Here is a 22,975-nt window from a genome sequence, read left to right as displayed (position 1 = left end):
ACCACCAAAATTTAGCAATTCACAGTGTTAAATGTAAACAATGTTAACGAAAAATGAATGTTAACAGAAGCGGTAAACTGTGGTTTTGTGAATAAGTGTGTGCTTTAGTAATAAGAACTTTATAAGTTGTTATAAGCTTGACTTTAATTGGACAACCATTAAAACATAATAAGGTAAGTGCACTGGATCACACATAAATATACACAAATATGCATAATTATATGCATGTGCAAATCATGTAATTTATATGTAGATATGTTCAATTTATGAGTGCATACATACATACATACATACTACACAATAAGACATATTTTACCACATAGAATATATACATACATATATGAAAATTTTTGATCAGAAGCAACAGCCTAAACATATATTTTTATTTATTTATTTATTTATTAGTGGTCGACAAAACGAGTGTCTTCCTAATTATTGAATACATTATATATACAATTATGAAAATTAAATGCTAAAAGCCTAGATAGAGAACACAAATTTCTAATAGCATCACCGACCGATGGATGGGCATGCCGATGGATGTACATGCTTAGGTCTGATTGTTTCTATGCAATCTGGATCATGAGTTGTTTTTGGGTTCTTATCTTATCCAATTCATCTATTATTATTATCATTATTATAATGTACAGGGAGTCTCACAAAAAAAAAGTGGGCGGCACTGCGCCCGCAGCGGTCTATTGTGACTGGGGCTTCCTCGACTTCCTTGCTCGAACAGTCTGATGACGGGGAGAAGCATTTTTACCAAAAAGCTTTGATCTCAACTGGATATGTTTCACCGTATCCCCTGCCATTATGCTCCCAACATATGAGCAAAATCTTATCAGCAACGGAGTTTAATGCCACATAGTTCCTACATAGTTCTCTTGGTTTATATATGTACTTTCATTTCATTTAATTTTATGTGCTTGCAGCCCTATCAGATTTCAAGTCACAAATACTGAACATTATTCTTATCAGTCAATTGATTTTAACACAAAAGTGTCGAGCAATATATCATTTGTTGTTGTTATTTTATTTATGTACCTGCTCGCGAATATAAAACCCCCTAAAAATTTAAATGCGACACTCGAAAGTTTTTTGACACTTTAAACAAACGTACAAGGGCGCAATTAGTAAAAAACGAACGTTATGGCTTATTTAATCAGCTGGTAACACATCGGTCGAAACTTTTTATATACGGGGTACTTTTATTTTTTGTATATAAACAAAAGTGGGTCATGTCAGTGGCCAATATGACATTGTGCAACTCTTATAAACGTGAATAAGGCTTCAGTTCTAAGAAAATTGAGAGTAAACCCACTAAAGTTGGGTCATTGTGATTTCTACTTATATGTAATGCGAAAGCAACATGTGGTTATTTACCCGCATGTTTTTTTTTTCTCACTAGACGGGGGTTTTTTAACCTCGTAAAGTCACAAATCAATATTTTCAAAGGGTATATTTAAAATGATGCAATTTTTAATAATCAAATGCAGAGTTCATTCACAGAATGATCAGCTTTTGAATCAACATTTTGTTCATTGCGGATTTGTTACTATATATACATGTAAAATTCTATTATAAATACATAATTATTATATATATGATGATATTGTGATTATTAGGTGATAGTTAATACTTTTCAGTGCCTGGATGACAATCATGTTGAGCAGTCAGAAAGTTTAGCTAATGCTAATGACTATCTTATATATATATATAACAATAGGAACCATTCGTACTGGCCATATGTAAGTCTAGCAGGCAAGTTAATAAGCTTAAACTTTGGACTTGAGATAAAGAGTTAAGAAAAAGAGCTCATATGCTCACATTTATCGCATTCTTAATCACAATATTGCCGGCGATGCCATTGACAATGGTCAGATTGTTGTCAATTTCGATGCCTGGGCAAGAATAAGCCTTGTTTGTCGGAGCCGGACTTTTTGGTAGCTGCTGCGCCCGGCTACGCTTGCTGCCCTGCAGCTGCAGCGATTTGACCACCTTCAGCAGTCCATTGCAGCCGATATAGTCTACATTCTGCTGCTTGGACTCGCAACCCAGATAAATTCGCCCGTCGTTGCCGGTGTACTTGATGTGGCCGCTGTTCTGCTGTATCTTTAGCCTGGTCGAGTTGCCAATGATCTGCAGACTACCCGTGTTGTTGACGATGCGCACACGATTCCCATTACCAATGATGCGCAGATCTCGGGAATTGTTCTCGATGCGATACTCCTTGCAATTGCCAACCAGATCCTTGCTCCCATAGTGCACGTTGCTCGGCTCCGTGGTGCTGCGCTTCGCATTACTTGTTTTATTTTTGTGGCTTGTTTTACATGCCGAGCATTCCTCATCGTCATACGAATCGCTCGCCGAATCTGCCTCGATTACTCTCACGCCCATGGTGTGTTTTTGTGTGTGAGAATCAGAATCTTTCCACTGCCAAAATCGCGACACAAAAAAAAATCACCGATCGCCAAATTTGTGCTACGATTTAGTCACTATGCCGTATATCTTCGTTGATGGTCTCTTAATAGATTTGACTGCTTGTTGCTTCATCTAGTTGTCTGTGCCCCTTTGTGTGTGTGTGTGTGTATCCAATTGTTGTTGTTGCTGCCAAATTTTTAACGTATGACGTATCGCCTCTGTTGGGGGACTCCCTCAGACGCGGGCCTCAGTCGCGGTGCTTTTTTTTGTTGTGTTTTCCTAACGCTGCTTTGCGCTCGGATGTGCTGTTGTCTGGCCGCTCTTTGGCTGTGCTGTGAACGGTATCGCCCCTTGGAGTCGGCTTTTATACGAGCCCAGACGTCCGGCTGCAACGGCGGGGCTTTTTATTTTTGCTATTCCGGAGTGCGATAGCCAGACGGCAGCTAATTGGGGTGACAATCCTAATTCTCTGCCGCGATTCACTCGATTCGCAATCGTGTTTGTCTCTGATACGCAAAGGGCCATGAAATAGTGCCATTAGCTGTTGGCCCAGAGAAGTCAGTCAGAGTTTCCTTTAAATATGAGTGTTAACAAGAGTTATTTATACTTTTGGGCTAAGTCTCCCACAAAAGTTTCTTAATTTTTAGAAGTTTAGTTTGGTCTTCGGTTTACGGCTAAGTTCATATTAAAAACTTATTTGGCATTGCGGACTTGAACCGACTCGGTTCAGCAGAAAAACTTTAACAATTTTTTGGGTATGTATCAATGTATATGGGCTTTTTTTTAATACTTATTTTCTTATCGGTGTTAAGCAGCAATTGATATTGACTTGTAAATTTCAGCAACGCTCGTAAATTATAACAACGCGATTTCAATTATCTAACATATACTGTATATACAAATGCATACTATATAGTTCGATCGACATCGTAAAAATTTAATATGCTTATGTGGATTTGTGCGCAGAAAGAGTCTTTGCAATTCAGCAATTTTGTTGTTTCAACTTTAAACATATTTCCTTTCATTGGTTGCCAGGCGTAAAATTTTCACAAACAGCTGGCAATGATTTCCTACTTGAATAAACCAGTTTGTTTATAAACAACAATATTTGCGCATTTCACACACACACACACACACACACACGAGCTCACAATCTCATTGCTGGAGAGCTTTCGATTTCTGTTCGCGAGTCTTCTCCCGATATGGCGAAAACTCCGAGGTTGGTTCTCACGTTTGTGCGTGCTTGTCTCGTGGGTTGCGCATGATCCAAATTTTGCCTTCGAATAAGACGTTAGGTAAACAATATTTTATGTAAATACTTTTTTGGCGTGTATACTAGCTCGGGTAAATCACCGATCGGTCTAACGATAGCATGGATATGGATTCCCGCTGAAGTGTAAACATTGCGAATTGAATGATTTATGGAATGGTACAATTTAAAAGCTGTTATTTTTTATCTTAGGGAGTGTTTTCTGCATCTAACGGGCCCCTTTTTAAAAAGCACTTGCTGTTATACCTTCTGCTGTTGACAATTTGTTATCTTTGCAGCAATGTTATTAAATGATTTATATATTAGTTCATTAATTAACGGCTAGGGGGCTTTTTCCCTTGTGCTGTTATCGACAAAAACTAAACTTAAAAATCAAATTATTACGCTTATACTAGATGTTAAAAAAACTAATTGCACAATTTTCTAAACACGTATTAGCCATAATTGTGTTTGCTCGGCACGTGTTCAATACAAATCAGATATGCCAACTCGTTAAACCATCCTCCATATTCCAAAGTTCTACAGCCAGTAACTATCTAATACAATCACTGAAATGAAAGAACGAAAAACCCCCCCAAACAGTTGATCGGCGGCAACTGCAAAGCCATTAAATTTCTACCGCTATCTGTTACGAGAACAACGCTACCAGGCGCCCACCAATTGACACCAGCTTTTTGTTTAAACTTGCAAAGCAAAAAAAAAACAACAACAACAAATAAAAAAATCACCAAAAGCAACTGGTTTCATCAGCCTTCTATCAAATATTGCCCTTTGTCTGCTGTTCGCTTTCAACAGTCGATAGTCATAACTGATATGTGCCGACGCATCGCTCAAAGCTACCTTAAACACTTGTTGCTAAGATAACCGATAAGGTGCGTCCGAAATTTGGAATCCACAATAGAAATGTCTCATAGTATAGGTGCGCGCATTACTGATGTTATAAAATCATATACTGTATACTATCCGAGTTTTTTTTTTTTTGTTATTTAGTTATTTACAATCTATCTAAAAACGATAATTAGTAAATTTGAAGTGTGTTCTAAAAATTACGGACTTGTTTTTTTGAGATAGGTTGGTTGCCATTCGCCTTTACCATTTCAGAGGGGGCGTTAAGGGTAGGTCCCTAGATATTGTAATATAGTATCGTTTAAAACGAGAGCTCTGTGGCTTTTTAAAATACTTTTTATTAACACAATATTTAATTATTTAATGAAATCAATTTAAAATAATAATTAAACCCTCTTTTCCGCTGACGTTGCCCTGAAGTGAACCGGCATTTTATAATATCGGGAGTTTTTTTATATACACAGATAATATACATATATTTTAAATATAAAGCAGTTCATTATGCAATGTGGGCTCAATAATAACAAGTATATGACCTCATATTACCCCCGTTTATTTTTAATTTAAAAAAATTATATTCATTAACTATAGGATATTAGAACATGCAAACATTTGCAGTTTAATGCAAGGGGCTCTCGTTTCGCACGTATCTGATAGCTACTAAATATTTATAGATAGTATTAATTAATATTCCTGAAAGTTTTTATGTTAAGAGATTGATTACAATTTGTTAAATTTTATAGAAAAATAGATATTGCTTTATTTAATAAACAACTTTTGAACTTTAACAATTTACCCTTCACGCTCGATGTCTTTGCTAAGCTTAAAAGGAAGTCTCTATTGATTGAACTTAAATGTGATATGTGACAAATTAAGCAGTCGCTATAATATGTATGTTGTATGTATTAATATACTATGATTGTATAAATTGATGTATGTATATAATTGCACTATGGAGTTATTCATTGAGTGGTTAGCTTAACACTTGCTATCTGAGACTCGTTCTCAAAATATGTTTAAGTATTAATTAAATTGTACTCATATTCCTGTGTTATATTTCGAGTATTTGCTTACATAAGTTTTCAATTTGAAGTCTGAGTCAGATATGTATAAAATGAGATTGTTTGCTTGCTTTTGACGGGAACACTTGGTTTCATTTATCACTGGAAACTTTCTAGTTCGGCATTAAATGGCTACAAAAGAAGCGAAAAGAGGCAAATCAAAATTGAAACACAGCATTAAAAAAAACTATAATAGTGATAAAACCAAGCACACTAACATTTGATACTGTGCTGGCCGCACCATGCGTCATCTCGTGCAGCTCCTCGTCGGTGTAGGTCAAATTGTTTGCCTCGATTTTATAGCTAAAGGTCGCCGAAACGGGCTTGTGGTCAGAGAGCGTATATTCCATGTTGGACTGATAAGACAATTGTTGGGCACTTAGCGTAATGGCTGGATAACTAGTTGCCTGCACGCGATGCAGTATACGGTCACACCAAGCCGGGCGCCGCTTGATGTCGTACTCGTTGCTGCCCTCGATGAACTTGAAGGTGGGCGCAAATGTGGGCAGTTGCTCCTCCAACAAACTGAAAGCATTGCCCGTCTCGCGCATCAACACCAGCTGGTCTAACTTCAGCAGCTCATCGTAGCGTCCATGTTCCACGGCAGTGCGTACATCCCAGGCGGACATATCTCCTGCCAATCGGAAGTTCAAATCGCCAAGCCAGAATACAAAATCATGATCAAAGATGCGTTGATAGCCGCTCACATGGTACTTGTGATTGTCTACTATTTGGTGATAATCTTCGATGCGCTCATTTAGTTTATTATCGTGTGCCGCCAAGTGGGAGCAAACAAAAACTGCGCCAGTGCCGTATAGACTGAGTCGTATGCTGACGGCTCCCTTATTTCCCCATAGGCCACCCAGGCCAGTCCGCGTCTCCTCCGTCTCGATGTCCTTCATGTGCGGTATGTGCTTGTGCTGTGCAAACATTGTAATGAGTATGCCCTGCAGCTGCTTCGACTGCACCCTCACATACTGGTGTGCGCTTAGCGCGCTGGCAAATTTTAGTATCCAGGGATCGTCCTGAAATATGTTGAGCACCTGCTTTGTGCTCACCTCCTGCATGCCAATCACATATATGTCGGGTAGCTGATTGTCCGGACAGTTGGTGGTGCCATTCAGCGCCAGGAGCGATTCCAGCGGCAGGTCCCTGGGCGAGTGCGTACCAACATTCCAGGTTAATAGATATATGCACAGGTCGGCTATCACTGATGTCGACGCAGTCATTTTACGCTGCTCTCACTAATTAGCAATGAATAACACTGGTTAGACAACTAAATACGTCAGAGTCAGGGTAAGCTAGCGCTGGTGACGATGATGAGTTCACCATATCCAGTGGTAGCCGTATTCCGCGCCAATGCATCCGAAGGAGACAGAGGCAGAATATGCAATTCTAAGCGCTTACCAGTGTGTTCTTATTAAATTACCGAAATAAGATTAATGCAATTATTTTTAGACGGTTCGACAATGGCCATGGGCTTGTATTGCTTCCGTTGCCGTTGCAGGTGCTGTTATTGTTAAACTTACCCACACTAACCCATTTGGTCAGTCGACACGCAGCGCTGCCAGACCTTTACTTTTTACATTTTAATGTTTTACAACAACCAATTTTGACGTTTGCAAGGGCATAACCTACCATACATTTTTGAAACAAATGGTAGGCCAAATGACTCAATTGAATTTTATTTTTGTTATCTATTGTTAAAGTATAACATCACAATAACGAATGTTGCCAGCAGTGTGGCCATATTGTGAGTGTTGCCAAATCGCAACTAATTTGCGACTATCTGGCAACTCTGTTCGCAGTATTTGGTAAAAACAATTACTAGGCCATATTTCTTGCAAACAATAACTTTATTGACAAAGTCAAGAAGATGGTTAGCAGCATTCCACCCGGTGTTGTGCCAAATTGGATGCATAAACTTAAAAATGGTGCATACATGTCCAATAAAATTCTGGAACGTTGTTTGCTGTCGTTCATGTCTGACGGTACGTACGAAGTGCTTGTGTTTTGAAATACGATTGTGTTTGTGTTTCAATGTTTATGTCTTATGCGTAATTAGATGAGGCATCTCAAGCAGTCGAAGATGCCATCAGGATGGGTATTTTAGTGCCAAAGGCAAAAGCGGCGCGTGCCAAGGGCAAACGAATCTCGCTCTGTTTCGCTCAGAAGATAAGCGAGCTACAAAAATCTCTAAAAACTGATCCCTATTGCTTCGAGTGTCACTTGCCGGGCACGGAGCCACTCAAAAAATGTCTCTTCTGTGTGCGAAGCTTTCATGCGACCTGCCAGCGTAAAAATCCACATCGTCCAAACTATTCGGTGCCCTCGGACAAGGGTCAACCATATCGGTTTCCGCTAAACGAATCGGATATGGAGGAGTCGTGCGATGAGGAAGATGAAGCCCAGCAGGGCACAGCCACGCCGGCATTAACTATACCAGTGGCACCGAATGCTTCGTATGAACTTGATTACAACAGCAACATCAGCAACAAAGATCCGCTTAAACGTGAAGCGGACAGTTCTGATGATGTCTTCTTTGTTAGTGAGCAGCCAGCGCGTCAGCGCAAGCGTCGCAGCACACTTATCAAAAGCGAGGAGGCGCCCGAGGCCAACAACGAACTAGAACTGTGTACACCCTGCCGCCTGCTTAAGCTTTCCGATCTGTTAAATCCACCACACGTATCCATCGAGGAACTGAACTGTCTGCTAGACTACTCGTGGCAAACGTACCACAGCTGGTTAAAAAAGGATGTGCGCAAGTACATGGCAAAGCATTGGACCGAACGTGATTCGGCACTTGTCAAGAGCGCTCTTTTTAAAAACGATACACTTGGCATCTCGGACATTTCCCACAGCATTGAGATTAAGAAGTACAAGCACTTGTCCGAATTTCTCATCGACCTGCTCGACTTGCAGCACAACATTGGCATATTTTTTGGCACCAAGTGCGAGGAATACAATGCCACCAAGTGGCTGCTGCGTGACATCACGCACGATATTCGTGAAATCCGTCGGTGCTCGGATTGCTATCGGCATTCCAACGAGTCAAATAGCTGCACATTTTGGTTTGCCAAGCCCTGTACACAGCGCCACGAGCTGGTTTATGCCAAACAATATGGCTCTCCTCACTGGCCGGCCAAGGTGAGCACGAATAGCAACAAAACAAATTATATGTTCAATTTGTACGTCTAATTCCTCACCAGGTTATACGCGTGATGACCAGAAAAAGCAACATATATGATGTGCGCTTTTTCGGTGGATCGCACTCTCGTGCACTCGTCTCGGCGCGTGATATTCTACCTATAGATACGGACATTTCGCAACTTAGCACCAAGGGGAAAAATTCGCGGACATTCAACGCTGCACTACGTGAACTCAGGTGTCATATGATGTTACTACATCAACCTATGTATTTGTTTAACTTTTATGCCGATCCTCGTGATGCTGAAGATCTCATTAACCGTGCACTACCCCATTGCATGGAGGCGGCTGAAGTAAACGCCTCCGTTAAACGACCACGTGCTGTCACGCCAGCATCCGCTAAGAAGCGCAAAATTGCGGCCACTGCAACGGCAGCAACTCCAAAGCGCTTGCAACCGTCACGTCGTTGCTCCATGACTTCTAGACCGGAACTACTGCAACAAATCACAGCGCACATGGACACGGCAGGACCTTTTGCCGGTTATCGTGAATTGGTGCAAGAAGTTTTGTTCTTGAATGAAGAACTGACAAGAAACAAGGCTGAGCTCGAGATTATGAAAGAGGAGCTAAAATCAGTGAAACGCAAGAGATGGTGTCAGCATTGCCTAGAGGAAGCGGAATTCGATTGCTGCTTCAACGCCTCATACTGCAGCGATGAATGCAAACGTCGCGATAAACGGCGTCACCAGGGCACTTGCGGCCTCCAATTAAAATCCTAATTCCTAACTGAAATCGGCTTAATTTCTGGTCAACAAATAGAAGTGCATATAACACATGTAAAGATATATGTAGTAATAAGACAATTGTGAAAAAAAAATAACTAGTTGCTTATCTTTGTAGTCCAATCACGCATCATAATAAGATCTGCTGTTTTGGGATTTTAAAAAGTTTACATATTCTATTATGTATGTATGAGTAACAACTAATTGCTTTAACTATCTCTCCGCCATGGTTATTCCATTAAAAATTAAAGAAGCATATGGTTTGCTTGTTGCTCACGACAGTGAAAATATCATTTTTCATATTCTTCATAACAGTATTAATTGTATATAAGTAAAAATATAAAATGTTAAACTCGTGAACATTTTTTTTTATTTATTTAACAAAAGAATAACATTTTGCTAGGAACAGCTACGCCCTGCATACCTTGCCTAAGCATACAAGCTGTCAACTGTGCCAACAGGTGGCAACGCCGTCGAGTTTTAGTGAATCAGTTGTTATTCAACGGCTGAGCTTTGCGGTTGTAGCTGCGGATGGTCCGCGTTGCGTTTGGTTATTTGTTTATAATCGCGTGTTATTTTTGTTATGCATATGTGTATGTACATATGTTTGTGAATTTTACATATTTTATTTGCAAAAGCCATTGAGCCAGTAAAAAGGTCAATACGCTGTTACAAAAAAAAGTGAGAAGTGTACCCACTGTGAAAAATCAATTAAATTGAAACAATTGAATAACACCAACAGAATGGAACTAGGAACATTTGATGAGTGGGATACACTGGTGCTGGGGGTCATTTTGGCAATTTCGGCACTGATTGGCATATACTATCGGTATACTGGCGGCAAACAAAAGACCACACAGGAGTATCTGATGGCCGATCAGAGCATGACTACATTTCCAGTGTCCTTCAGCCTGATGGCTAGTTTTATGTCAGCCATTACACTGATGGGCGTCTCCAGTGAATCATATCAGTTTGGAACACTATTCGGAGCTATAAACATATCATATATATTGAGCACACCGATCGCCGCTTACATTTTTCTCCCGGTCTTTTATCGTATGCGCATAACCAGCGTATATGAGTACCTGGAGCGTCGCTTTGGTCCTGCGACACGCCTGGCTGCCTCGATTGCCTTCACCCTGCAAATGGTGCTCTACATGGGCATTGCTCTCTATGCGCCCGCCTTGGCGCTGGAGGCAGTCGCCGGCATACCAAGAGTTACTGCTATACTTGTCCTAGGTCTCGTCTGCACATTTTACTCAACACTGGGTGGCCTCAAGGCTGTGCTCATCACGGATGTCTTTCAGTCGTTTCTCATGTTTGCCGCCATTTTTGCTGTCATTGGAGTTTCAGCCAGCAAGGCTGGTGGCCTAGGTGCCATCTGGGATGTGGCGAAGGAGCGTGGACGTGTGCAGTTTTTTGAATTTTCGGCAGATCCTACCGTGCGTCACACCTGGTGGTCATTGTTAATCGGCGGAATGGTCACATATCTGTCGTTGTATGGAGTTAATCAAACGCAGGTGCAGCGTCTGCTAAGCGTGCACAATTTAAAGAGCGCACAATCGGCACTTTGGTGGAATCTGCCCATCCTGGGCATGCTTAGCTTTAGCACCATCTTTAGCGGCTTGGCCATATTTTATTATTATCGTGATTGCGATCCCAAGCTCAGTGGACGCATTAAAGCACCAGATCAGCTAATGCCGCTTTTTGCTGTGGATACCATGGGTGAGGAAATCGAATTTGTTAAACCATGAAACAATTATATTGTATTGCTCTTGCTGCAGGCCAGTATCCAGGACTGTGTGGTCTGTTTGTTTCGGGCCTTTTCTCCGCTAGTCTATCGACCATATCCTCGGCAGTCACATCGCTCTCGGCTGTTACACTGGAGGACTACCTCAAGCCATTGTACAAGGCGATTTTCAAGCGTACGCTACTCGACTCCAAGTCAACGCTACCCACCAAAATTGTTGCCTGCATTTATGGATTATTCTGTATACTGTTGGCTTTCGTCGCTGGCTCACTGGGCGGCGTGCTGCAGGCCTCTTTGACTATCTTTGGCGTTGTAGGTGGCCCGTTGTTGGGCATCTTTACGCTTGGGGTTTGCACTATGCGCTCTAATCAGCGCGGGGTCCTGTTGGGCTTTATGCTTGGCCTGATCTTTTCCTTCTGGATTGGCTTTGGTGGTCCAAAGCCGCCGACAACACCGTTACCCCTCAATACCACCGGCTGTGAGTCGGCGAATGTTACTCAGGTGGCGCAGGCGCTGGTGCAACAGGTGGATTACTTTTGGCTGTATCGTTTATCCTACCTGTGGTACTGTGTGATCGGCTTCTTAATTACGCTAGGCGTCGGCTACTGTGCCAGCCTGACACTGGCGTACTTCAACTGTGCGGACAACTCTCAGATATATTTAGATAAGTATCACAAGCAGCTGGATTATGATTTATTCGCGCCGGTGCTTTCCCGACGCTGGAGGCGCCAACAGTTAGAGAAACAGGCGCAGGCGGACCAAGACGAATCGCTAACGAAATTAACACAGGCAGCTGTAGCTATATAATAAGTGAAATCTAATTTATTTATATTGTTAAATGACATAGTGTAGAATACCATTAACTGTGGGCTTTACTTACCAAAAAACTTTAAAACATGCAGCTGTTTTAGCAGTTGTCGTACCTAAAACTTGCATATAACAATGTGACCTATTTGTATACCTGCGCATAACACTAACCATAACTATAACAACTGCTAAAGGCACCTAAACAACGTCTTCCATTTTGCAAGTGCTTAAAACTATATAATAATTGTTAACTAGGATGTGTTAAATATACCTCCTCGGCATACCTAGCTGATATTCAGTGAAGTTAATAGCTTTACTAATGCCATTATAATAGACTCATGGATTAGACAATAACTATATGGTATTGCATTAGAGACTGACAGCCAAGAGTCTCTAATGTAAGGGATAGTCAACAATTTAGTTAATTTGTTTTAGTTTTATATAAGTCATATTAGAGCAATGTGTTGTTTTCATCAAATTCAAATTGTATTATACAACGTTACACATTTATGGTAATATTATAACAAAATTTACCAAATTGCGCATTGCTGGCAAAATATTGATACACAAACCTGAATGCATATGTACACACATATATACAATTGCCCCGTGTGTGTGCAAATCGTAGCAAATCGATGAACAATATTTAATTAAAGTAATCAAGAGATATACTGTATTTTTATTGTATTGTACTTACATGTAAAGCAACATTTGCTGACCATTAAATAATTGTTGCATTTTGAAAGTAAATTTTACTATTGGAAACCGGTCAAGTGTTTTAAACTAATACAATATCAAGTAGCACTGAACTTACGTACAGATATGTACAATATACATATATATATTTATACCAAAAGCTGATAAGCTAATTTTGCGCAATCAGCAAGGTTGCGCGAGGTTTTTCTCTATGATTTGTCTGAAAAAAATGAATGGACACATGAGTTCCACTTATTTGATTCGCTTTGTATATCTGACGAGTTCTAACGTCATATCGGGTGCAAAGTTCCGTCTCCAAGCACAAATTGCTCGAAATTGCAGCGAGCAAAGGTTAACAAAAGAATTGTTTTGTCTATAAACAACAAAAAAATATCTATAAATTGACTTCTAATTGAGCTTGCCTCGATTTACATACAAACATGCAGAGGTAGTGTGAATATGTGTGTGGAAAGTTTTTTCGTACCACAAGTTCAAAGTACCGAAAAACTCTGTTGACATACATATTTATTAAGTGAAAGAAGAAACCACAAAAACACGAAATCAGAGGCCAAAGTCGAAGTCTGTTTTTTACACTTCTACTCTATTAATGCCTATAAAAAACCATGTCCAATAGCAACTTAACCAACATAAATAATTCACAGTCGTTTTTGGTAATAAGTGACTTGGGTTTTTAACTCTCGAAACATTTTTTTTATTTGTTTTTTTTTTTCAATGATTGTTTATCATTATTCACCATCAAACGTACATGAATGTAAGTTTGGCAATCTCATGAGAACTTGCGTTCATGTACGTGTGAAGCGGGCAACGAGTTTAACAATATTCTATTTTGTTTTTACAACCACACAAAAGAGGTTTGATCATTGGATAATTTTGTTTTGTCTTGCACCATAGATCTGTATGTCTTATTCTGCCTCCTGTTGATGCGCAAACTCCATAAAGATATCCTCAAGCGAGGTCTGGCTGATTGCAAAGTGTTTTATTTGCAGTGCGTTTCGGTGCTGTTCCATATACGTAAATAGCATGGAATATTTCAGTTCGTTGTCGGGTATTACAATAGTCACCATGCCACGATAAACGTATTTTTCCCTGTAGTTGCCGAGGGATCAAATGTTTCATTTATGCTATACGAACGCACACATACACACACACACACACACACAAAATACCTACGATACATAGCTGTTGGGAAAATCCTCTTTAAACTTTGCCACCAAATTTTTGAATAATCCATAATATTCTTCGGCATCGCTATAACTATAGTTTTCTGAGCCCAACCTCCATGATTCTGTTCGCCTAGACGACATGGACGATTTTGGTGATACCGACGTAATTGTTACTCGTGGAATGATTGTCGTCCTTCTTGCCGATTCGGCGGGGCTGAGCGATGGCGATTTAGCTTCTTTCGACGGCGTTATTATTTTGGTTTGTCTTTTTCTTCTTTTTTTTAAGGTAGCCTGTGTACCTTTGGTGTTGGGATCCTCTTCACTTATGCTGACCCACATGGATGGGCTTCGTAAAGGTGGCTCTATAAGAAGCATTTGAGATATAAACGTTTTTTATTGGACTCTGAAACGTCTGTGCGTCTCAGAGGCAAGTTCAATTTGAAATGTATGTGGATTCGCGTAAATCAGTCGCAGCCAAGGATTAATTGTTTTTTAAAATCGTTTTCACCCATTTCCCAAAATCTGTTTATACTGCATTTTAGCTGACGGGTTTGTAAAATTTGATTGTATCCTTAAAGTAAAATATAATATTCAAAAATCTACATACTAAATTTGGTGCATTCAGTTTTTAAAATCTTCGGGCTATGCTTAAGAAACCAAGTTTTAAAACAGATTTTTATCGTTGCTTTGGTTCGATTCTCTTTATCGAAATTATGCTAAAAGAGAATATATATTTAAAATATCATGTCTCTAGCTTCATCCCGGACAGGCGGACAGTGCTGGATCGACTCAGGTCGAAAATAAATACTTTATGGTGTCCGCTATGCTTCCTTCTGTCCGTTGAACTTTTAGAGGGCTTAAAAGTATCACCTAGTCAAGCACCTTTGTGCCAGTCTAGGACGCACTAATTTTTAACCGGTTTATATAAATTCCATATTGTATTTAGATCTATTAGCATATCTTTTACTTACCAGATTCTTCAGCCGGCACAGGTATTCGGTTGATTTCGCTGTCTGAAATAATGTGGATGTTTATTTGTTTATTTAAATAGTTTAGAGATAAATGCCTGCAACATTAAGGCAACCTACCAATTTCTTTAGACACCGATGATCTCCGACTCCGTGCGCTGCCACTGTCTGTCCAATTGGATATAAAACTAAACAGGTAATTAGATTGGTAGTGTATGTTTTTATTAGGGTATTCAACAGGCGGCTCACCTGCGTTGTGCCAGTTCCGCGTTGGTGGCCAATTGGATTTTGATTGAGACGCCCTTGTTATAGAGATTCTTCAGTTGCTGCACCGAACCATAGCAGCGCAGGGTGCCATTGACCAGGATGGCGAGACAGGAGCAGAGCGCCTCGCATTCCTGCATGTTGTGTGAGGTGAGAAACAGAGATCTGCCCAATTCGCGCATATCACTCAGTACCAGCCAGATTTCCTGCTTGGCGATAATATCCACGCCCGTGGTCGGCTCATCAAGGCAGACCAGGGTGCGGGCCAGCAAGGCCATGGCGATGTTGAGCTTCCTTTTGGTACCGGAGCTGTAGTGCTTTGTCTTTTGATCTAAATGTTTGCTCAGCACAAAACTCGTAGCCAGATGGCCGATGATCACTTTGATAAAATTTTTCTTCATGCCACTGGTCAGGCAGGTGAATCGCAACATCTGCCGACCGGTCATATAGCTGAGCATCGTGTTGTTTTGCGAACAGAAGCCGGTATGTTGGTAACATTGTTTTAGCTGATTCTTAACACTGAAGCCCTTAACGTAGATTTCGCCCTGGGATATCATATGATTTCCCACAATCATGTCTATGGTGCTCGTCTTGCCTGCACCGTTCAGTCCCAGCAAACCGAAGCATTCATATCTGCGGGAATTCAATCAATATAACTGAATAGTTCTCAGCATAGATTCAAAACACAAACTGACGGACTGATCTTGAGGGACACGCAATTGACTGCCACCAGGCGACGATATTTTTTTGTGGCACGGCTACACACTAAACTGTGAGCATTTAGTTTATTTTGATCTTTAAGAACCTCATCGACTTCCTTGCTCGCATTTTTCACATCATCAGCAACGTCCCGTGTCGCACAAGCCGTAGGATCTCGCCTGCGAAACAGAGTAAAATATGTTAAATAGTTAATAACTCGAGTGAATCGCATCCAAACCAAACTTGATCGCATATCTCAAAGGACGAATTTTGGATGCCAGCAGGAGGAGCAGAAAAAACAATATTGCAGTAACTATCAAGGTAATTATGTAAGGGTAAATAACGACCTTTTTTTCTTCTGAAAATATCAAGATTGCAATAATAGTACTTCTTATTAGTATCTTAGAATTGAATTAATTTTACCGCAGCAATTTTGGTTGATGTTACAAACATAGCCCATTTCCAAAATTTCGCAATTACCCGGTTTGCCGCGTCTGAGTACAGTTAGGGTGGCAAAGTACATCAGATATAAAGGCAGGACCATAAATATATAATGGAAATATTTATAGCTCTCCTTATTCTCGTGCGGATTTGTAAAGATAGCCAGAAAAACTAAAATGAAGAAAAATTAATCTTGTTAATATTTGTGTATTTAATCAACCCTTAACCAATCTGTATTTTATAATGTGTATAAACCCAAAATAAGACGTACACCAAACTTGGTATTAAGGTTCTCGCTCAAGTCACCCATTTCCAAAAAATGCAAAAAAAAAACCCAACTCGAGCTAAGCCTTCGGAGTTAACACAAATGTGTTGGATATATTTATGACCCGAAAATTTCGTAAATCGGACAGTAAATGCCGAAGATATTCAAGATTACATTTACTCATATTGCAAAGCAATGGGAAGCGTTTTAAGTTAAACTAGACTTCGGGTGTTTCGTAGTCGAAAACCCCCGCATAGACCACTTTTTCTTCTATCTATGAAAATTATGTTATGCAATAACAGAACTGCGAAAAATGTTAATCGAAAAATGTTAGTATCATATGTTCTTATATGTATTTGAGATATAGCTTGATATTTTAATTACCGATACAGCAGTTAATGATCAGCATATAGGACATTCCGCTGCCGGCTTCATTGAAAAAATATGTAAACAGATAGGTGAATGTCAGTGAGGACAGGCCAAAGAAAAATAGAAGGATCGCCAACATGTACAGCACTTGACCTGGTAGTTTATAAAGTGACAAAAGTGTTGAAATGATTATCAATATAAAAAAAATAAAGTCCCAGGCCAGATGGGACAGCCAATAAGTCCAAAAGCCGATGCCGTTAATGAACTGTTGCTCTCTCATCTGTGTCGCTTTCTCGTAGACGGGCAGCAGGATAAATGTTGAAAGGGCAAAACTCAGATACATTAAGATAAAAACGGCACGCCTGCTCGAAGTGAGCTCCCTATCGACTTTAAAGATTTTTGAATCCGAGTCGGGACGCGGCTTATTGGTAATCACTATGTCCATTTTCCCCAGTACATGTGCAATCGCATTAAAGATCAGACCCAGTGAGAGTGGCGCTCCGTGCTCTAAACGTCGATTAAACCAGGCCGTAACAGAGCCATCGCGATATGTGGTGGCTGCCACATAGGTTTCCTTGAAGCCTTCCTTGTTCAAATCAATATTGTTTAATAAGTAGCTGCCAACGCTAAGATGCGTTAGTGCATGTGCTGTGGCACCTGCATCCATGGCAATTATCTCATATTCATCTGCGATCAGTTTGCTTTTATCATAAAATATTTCAGATCCGTCTTGGATGCCAGTGACAAGCCATTCGTGTACGACCAATGGGGCCGGATACAGCGATAATTTACTAGGATCAACCACATGTGGGATATCTCTAGTGTAAACTATATCAAACACAGCGAGCATCAGTAATCCAAACAACGGCAGAAATACAACAAAGGAAAACAGGAGCGGATGACTCCATGTGAATAGAACCTTCTTTATCATCATACCATGCCAGACGTTTAACCGTTTCTTCGTTGCGCTTAACTCCTGGTTGTCGCTGGGCTGTGACACCCAAGCTATATTGGGATTAAGTGTTACAGAAGCAAAGTATGTAGTAAATCTAATAAATTATATTAAAATATTTAAAGTAGTAAATAACTAAACAAAATATTGGTATTCCTATAACAAATATTACACAACATTTCGATTAATAATTTATTCCAGGAGTACATTTAAAGTAATAGAGGAACATGAACGGTAGCAGATGCACGTTAACAGTAAGGAAGGCACATTAACAGTAACAGGGACATAACATTTTGTTTACATATAATCATCGTTCCGGTTCTATTTACTTTAAATTTCGCTTACCGTTTGTCAGTTCCATGGAATCTAATGTACGCGCACTTCCAATTTTTTCATTGCCGATCTTCATGAAAGTCTCACCCAGTGTTGGTGCACTGACTCCAAAACTTGAAATTTTCAATTTTTCCAGCCTACTCTCCATGGCCTTAAAGAGGCTAGTAAATTTATGTACACTTTCAACGGGCAGACGGTAGGTTAGTTCTGTATCCGTAACACTCTCCAGCTCCGCATCATTGATATGATTGCGAAGAAATTTTGTGACCTCGTGATCATCGCAATCCTCTAGCACCACACAAACCTATATGCACATGAGGTTTATTGGGATGGTTGCATTGGATTTATGAATCTTACTAGACGATATCCTGGGCCAAGATTATTTACAAGAAATTCCGCAGTGCCGTAACCGTATAATTCGCCGTCACACATGATCGCTATACGATCACCCAATACTTCCGCGGCTTCCATAAAATGCGTATTCATGACAATGCAACGTCCAGTTTTCTCCATACGCAACAGATTCCAAACTTCACGACGCGCCGATGGATCCAGGCAAGCGGTTGGCTCATCGCAAAGTACCACCTAAAAGCAGAATCAGATTGTGGATTAGGTAATTGAAGCTCGAAATGTCATGAAATTTGAAGAAGGAGACATCTCCGACCCCATAAAGTATACATATTTCTGATAACTATAAGCATCCGAGTCGATATAAGCAAGTTCGTAGGAAACCCAGCAATTATGGGCGTAAGCCATAGTTCTATAAAGGGTATTTAATCTTCGGCGTGCCAAAGATAGGTTATCTTTCATGTTTTACACTCACCTTAGTGTTGGCGCAGAGAGCACAGCACACCGACAATTTGCGTCTCATGCCAGTACTAAGATATTCTACTTTTATTGTCGACTTGTCCATTAGATCCATCATTTCCAGATATCGTTCTGCCTCCGCTTCAGCTTCCGAACGCTCGAAGCCCTTAAGCCGGCTATAAAATACAATATGCCAGTATGCGCTCAGCTCATCGAATAGTACATTGTATTGCGGACATAAGCTTAGGGACTTGCGAGCTTTTCGTGTGGCCGTGGCCATGTTGTTTCCATTAACAAGAACCCTGCCAGAGGTGGGGAGGGTGATACCCGCGAGCATCATAAATGCTGTCGTTTTCCCGGCGCCATTGTGTCCGAGCAGCACGGTTATCTCATCCTCATAGAATTTCAGATTTAAATCGCGCACTGCCTCAATGTCGCCGTAGGACTTGCATAAATTCTGTGTCTCCATAATAACCGGCTTATTGTGAAAAATCTCCTCAAAAGTATCGTCGTCTCGTCGTTTGATTTGGCTAATTGATCGCTCTTCATCCACAAATTCTCTCCCCGGTCGCTCCCAAGGACACCAAAACTTGCGTTTAAGTGGAAAATACCATTTCTTGGCTACACCGTATTCACCCGGATTTAGCTGATCCACATACAAGCATAAAATGATACGCAATATGTTAGTGCCCAACATCATCATCAATATGTATCCAATGCTCATTATATCATCGGGATGACTGGTTGTGAATAAATTGGTCCATTGGACACCCAAGCCCCGAATTTCATAGCCAAGAATCTGCACAAATATTAGAGGCATTGCGCTGTTCATAAACAAGCATACAAATATTGCCTGTCCCTCTCGCGGCTGACTTCCCAACATTAAATATGGCATGAAGCTAACACAGTGCAAAACACATATAGAGCTCATGGTCAACACGGTGCTGGTAACAAAGGCGGTGATTACGAAGGTAAAACAGACTAATGTCAGTAGATAAATAATAAATATAATCAGCAGCACCATAAAGTTGGACCCGGGGCACAAACACCAGTTCATCAATGCCAGGAAAATCATCATCGGTATACTTATAAATAAACAGGCGACTATAAACCACGACAGCCAATTTAAGCCAACGGTGAGCCCCATTAATCGCATTATCTCCCTCAAATGTCTCTGTTTCTCCGAAACAATTTGCTGTAAAATAGGGTAAAATAAAGCCATATATTTATATATATATATTATATATATAAATAGTGATTCAATAGTTGGTCTAACTCAATCATATATTTGCAGATTTGCCCAGAAGACAATGCTTTTCGGCTCAAACGAATGAACTGTGACGATTGTTATTAAATACTTTTAGTACGCGGCGCGGTAAGCAAAAGAAATTCAGAAACTTAACTGTCTAATTTAGGGCATATACTTAAATTTATAAACTTGTTCAATAAAATATATTGTTTACTTTTCTGCTGTGCACATAATCAGCACTTATTTATTTGTACTGCACACTCTAGGGGGTTGGTGCGTTTCAGGCTTATGCAAACTTAAATTCTGCATATCCCTGCAGATTCTCAACTGATGCGGTCCTCTAAAAACAAGGACACAGAAACAGCAAACACAATTTGAATAGCCAATTGATGGCTCTGATCCACACAATTGATTTGACATATGACTTGTCTGGATCCACAAGGATACGCCCTATTTTCACTAGACAAATGTCCTTTTATCTTAGCTCTTTGAAGGACTTTCGTTCTTTTTATTGCACTATCTGAATGATCAAGACATATTTATCTGTTGGCCAAAGGACATCACGATAGTATTTGAAATAATCAAGTTATGGCTGATTTTATGATACTCATATTATTAGATAAACAGCAATAACTCGGCTATATCCTTGCAGATTTTCAAAGGACTGTGTGCGTTATGATCCGAGACTTGAACAACTTCAGTCTGGAAACACAAGCAATTAGGCCAAAAACACACAATCCTTCACATCTCCGAAACTAGAAGGACGATTTTAATCTCCTTTGGCCAGACGATAGCCCTGCTCCATACAATTCATTTGAAGCCAAATATGCCAGGATATGCCAGGATGCGGCCAAGTTATACGCCGTTTTTTGTACTCACAAATTCAATATTATCTTGGCCCCCTGAAAGACTTTCGACCTTTTTGTTGGTTATTTGGAATCTGGATGTATAAGACTTCCCTCTGACCAAAGGACAACCCGAGAGTCCTTTAAATGGCTAAGTTAGCCCGGTTTTTGGAGGTTTTTAACCAATTTTGCGACTAAACCCCTATGAAATTTTAGGTGAAATTTTTGGTTCAATCCTGGAAACCCTTGAATGCGATAGTGCTGCTTCCAATGAATTCAAAAAGGTATATCCTTTTGATATCCTTAAGGAAGTGTCCGAGTTATGACTATAAATAGAATGTCCCTGTTGGAAAATTAGCCATGTATTGGAAACTACAAGATCGATTTTAATGTCCTTTGGCCAGTTTATAGCCCTGGCTCACATGAATTGTTTGGCACACGATACGTCCAAATATGAAAGGATACGGCCGAGTTATGGGCTATTTAATTTACTGAAAAAGTTCTTTTATCCTGTATCCCCGAAGAATTTTCGTCCTTTTCATTGCGTGCTCTGAATGAGCTAGACAAGGACAAGGATCCCGATAGTCCTTGAAATAGCCAAGTAATAGCTGATTTTGTGATACTCATAATATTAGCAAAACATCAGTAACTCGGCCATATCCTTGCAGATTCTCAAAGGACTTTGCATCAATCTGTTTGTGCCATCTAAGGACACAGTATTTACATATAGTTATACATCCTATTGACAATTGTATAAGCTTTGTAGGTTTTACTTTTGTTTTGTTACTTACGTGGCCAACAAGCAGGGAGGGTCCCATAAATATGAACGTAAAGGTCATTACGAGAGTACTATAAGAGTCGAGCAAGTATTCGAAATTTTTTTGCTCCCTATCGGGAAACGGCTGCATGTGGACTTGAGGAACATGGGCGCTTCCGTTTCTTTCCTTAATTAATGCCTCGCTTAGCTTCGCTTGCATAATCAAGAAACCTTCCAAATCATATAAGCTTTTGCTCATCCTTTCAACTAGTGGCCTGTACACACGTTTAGGCCATTTCCGCCCAATCTTCGAGCGCAAATGCCATGGAAACCGTAATGCAATTTTGACCTTAGATGGTATTTCCATTATGGTGCTAAAATGATCCTCGAATTCAATGCCCACAAAGCCATTTTGCCTTTTGAGCGCTGCTTCTAATTCAGATGCGTCTAAGAATCCCTGGACATCTTTCGTTCCCAAATTCGTGGCCACATCTTCTACAACCCTCCCAAGAACGTTGTTGATCGGTGAATAAAAAATGGAACTAAGAAAGAATCAAGGACGACCGAGCCAATTATCATGCTTAAATACATACGTTACATTGGGTACATATATATCGATAGCCGGATGTCTAACTGCGTGAACTTGAGTTGCACTCTTGCTATGAAATATTTGATCAAATTGTGTATAGAGAAACAGCAATATCGGAGCTAAAATGGCAATAGCTGTTCCTAGTGGATGAGCCAATATAACACTTATATTCTTGCGAATCAATATCCTCAGCTTCATGCATGATCCTTGCTTAGTTTGAGACTGTCCTGAAACCGTCGACGTTGACATTTTAATTTTGTTAACAATTTACTCAACTCATTTGAATTATAATGCTAAGTCTAGGAACAGCGTTTGTAGGTGTTGTCCTCATTAACATCTCACCAATATAAAAAATTAGTTTCAGAGCCGTATAGTTTTATGGTTGTTCGAATTCTACAACGTACGGAATACACTTTTTTACCAGTTAAGCTGCTCAGGTTAACTTTTACAAATTCACCATTCACTCAAACATG

At 40.1% G+C, this 22,975-nt stretch overlaps 5 protein-coding genes and 1 long non-coding RNA gene across 19 annotated transcripts; 3 read left to right on the top strand and 3 right to left on the bottom strand.

The window, feature by feature from the left end:
- The first annotated feature begins 32 nt into the window (after nucleotides 1–32).
- LOC135426705 (uncharacterized) lies at nucleotides 33–20,520 on the top strand. Of its 8 annotated transcripts, none has more exons than XR_010435940.1 (6): nucleotides 61–173; nucleotides 15,016–15,128; nucleotides 16,040–16,216; nucleotides 17,694–18,006; nucleotides 18,124–20,269; nucleotides 20,357–20,520. It is a non-coding gene; the product is annotated as an uncharacterized LOC135426705 (long non-coding RNA). The 8 variants fall into 8 exon arrangements; XR_010435941.1 differs by having other exon boundaries at nucleotides 17,668–18,006; nucleotides 18,124–20,198; XR_010435939.1 differs by having other exon boundaries at nucleotides 18,124–20,198; nucleotides 20,357–20,519.
- On the bottom strand, nucleotides 1,520–2,763 carry pirk (poor Imd response upon knock-in). The gene has a single exon (XM_064679954.1). The coding sequence runs from the start codon at nucleotides 2,395–2,397 to the stop codon at nucleotides 1,816–1,818; it is 582 nt and encodes a 193-aa protein (XP_064536024.1). The 5' UTR covers nucleotides 2,398–2,763; the 3' UTR covers nucleotides 1,520–1,815.
- On the bottom strand, nucleotides 5,565–7,279 carry LOC135426613 (phosphatidylinositol 4,5-bisphosphate 5-phosphatase A). Of its 3 annotated transcripts, XM_064679802.1 has the most exons (3): nucleotides 7,006–7,226; nucleotides 5,817–6,842; nucleotides 5,565–5,730 (listed from the first exon to the last, which is right to left on the bottom strand). In XM_064679802.1, exons 2-3 carry the CDS (start codon nucleotides 6,825–6,827, stop codon nucleotides 5,698–5,700), a joined length of 1,044 nt encoding a protein of 347 aa, XP_064535872.1. In that variant the 5' UTR covers nucleotides 6,828–6,842; nucleotides 7,006–7,226; the 3' UTR covers nucleotides 5,565–5,697. The 3 variants fall into 3 exon arrangements, with proteins under 3 accessions (XP_064535872.1, XP_064535871.1, XP_064535870.1); XM_064679801.1 differs by having other exon boundaries at nucleotides 5,565–6,842; nucleotides 7,128–7,279; XM_064679800.1 differs by having other exon boundaries at nucleotides 5,565–6,842; nucleotides 7,006–7,229.
- LOC135426612 (zinc finger MYND domain-containing protein 11) lies at nucleotides 7,303–9,537 on the top strand. Its single transcript, XM_064679799.1, has 3 exons — nucleotides 7,303–7,589; nucleotides 7,664–8,745; nucleotides 8,808–9,537. The coding sequence occupies exons 1-3, from the start codon at nucleotides 7,475–7,477 to the stop codon at nucleotides 9,522–9,524; spliced, it is 1,914 nt and encodes a 637-aa protein (XP_064535869.1). The 5' UTR covers nucleotides 7,303–7,474; the 3' UTR covers nucleotides 9,525–9,537.
- LOC135426699 (putative sodium-dependent multivitamin transporter) lies at nucleotides 10,022–12,849 on the top strand. 2 transcript variants are annotated; one of them, XM_064679950.1, is made up of 3 exons: nucleotides 10,022–10,208; nucleotides 10,270–11,252; nucleotides 11,312–12,849. In XM_064679950.1, exons 2-3 carry the CDS (start codon nucleotides 10,271–10,273, stop codon nucleotides 12,082–12,084), a joined length of 1,755 nt encoding a protein of 584 aa, XP_064536020.1. In that variant the 5' UTR covers nucleotides 10,022–10,208; nucleotide 10,270; the 3' UTR covers nucleotides 12,085–12,849. The 2 variants fall into 2 exon arrangements, with proteins under 2 accessions (XP_064536020.1, XP_064536018.1); XM_064679948.1 differs by having other exon boundaries at nucleotides 10,022–11,252.
- On the bottom strand, nucleotides 13,477–22,829 carry LOC135426697 (phospholipid-transporting ATPase ABCA3). 4 transcript variants are annotated; one of them, XM_064679942.1, is made up of 14 exons: nucleotides 22,507–22,829; nucleotides 21,948–22,455; nucleotides 19,079–20,257; nucleotides 18,613–18,840; nucleotides 18,268–18,559; nucleotides 16,986–17,975; nucleotides 16,319–16,507; nucleotides 16,139–16,253; nucleotides 15,892–16,074; nucleotides 15,182–15,829; nucleotides 15,053–15,120; nucleotides 14,936–14,977; nucleotides 13,972–14,326; nucleotides 13,477–13,887 (listed from the first exon to the last, which is right to left on the bottom strand). In XM_064679942.1, the coding sequence occupies exons 1-14, from the start codon at nucleotides 22,749–22,751 to the stop codon at nucleotides 13,704–13,706; spliced, it is 5,226 nt and encodes a 1,741-aa protein (XP_064536012.1). In that variant the 5' UTR covers nucleotides 22,752–22,829; the 3' UTR covers nucleotides 13,477–13,703. The 4 variants fall into 4 exon arrangements, with proteins under 4 accessions (XP_064536012.1, XP_064536014.1, XP_064536013.1 ...); XM_064679943.1 differs by having other exon boundaries at nucleotides 13,748–13,887; nucleotides 13,968–14,326; XM_064679944.1 differs by lacking the exon at nucleotides 16,986–17,975.
- Nucleotides 22,830–22,975: the final 146 nt, after the last annotated feature.

Source organism: Drosophila montana, unplaced genomic scaffold, assembly GCF_035044405.1.
Source record: "Drosophila montana isolate Dmon_TW-CO22-7 unplaced genomic scaffold, ASM3504440v1 contig_2081_1, whole genome shotgun sequence".
Classification (NCBI taxonomy): Eukaryota; Metazoa; Arthropoda; class Insecta; order Diptera; family Drosophilidae; genus Drosophila; species Drosophila montana.
Note: the sequence above shows the minus strand (reverse complement) of the source record. Positions and strands in the feature narration are given on the sequence as shown.

Bases quoted from the DNA above. Each gene is read 5' to 3' on its own strand.
- LOC135426699 (XM_064679950.1), top strand. From the start codon at position 10,271: ATGGAACTAGGAACATTTGATGAGTGGGATACACTGGTGCTGGGGGTC. The intron at 11,253-11,311 runs GTGAGGAAATCG...CTCTTGCTGCAG, and splicing joins TTTTGCTGTGGATACCATGG to GCCAGTATCCAGGACTGTGT.
- pirk (XM_064679954.1), bottom strand. From the start codon at position 2,397: ATGGGCGTGAGAGTAATCGAGGCAGATTCGGCGAGCGATTCGTATGAC.
- LOC135426612 (XM_064679799.1), top strand. From the start codon at position 7,475: ATGGTTAGCAGCATTCCACCCGGTGTTGTGCCAAATTGGATGCATAAA. The intron at 7,590-7,663 runs GTACGTACGAAG...ATGCGTAATTAG, and splicing joins GCTGTCGTTCATGTCTGACG to ATGAGGCATCTCAAGCAGTC. The intron at 8,746-8,807 runs GTGAGCACGAAT...ATTCCTCACCAG, and splicing joins CTCCTCACTGGCCGGCCAAG to GTTATACGCGTGATGACCAG.
- LOC135426613 (XM_064679801.1), bottom strand. From the start codon at position 6,827: ATGACTGCGTCGACATCAGTGATAGCCGACCTGTGCATATATCTATTA.
- LOC135426697 (XM_064679942.1), bottom strand. From the start codon at position 22,751: ATGTCAACGTCGACGGTTTCAGGACAGTCTCAAACTAAGCAAGGATCA. The intron at 16,254-16,318 runs GTAAAATTAATT...TGATATTTTCAG, and splicing joins CATCAACCAAAATTGCTGCG to AAGAAAAAAAGGTCGTTATT. The intron at 14,978-15,052 runs GTAGGTTGCCTT...ACATTATTTCAG, and splicing joins ATCGGTGTCTAAAGAAATTG to ACAGCGAAATCAACCGAATA.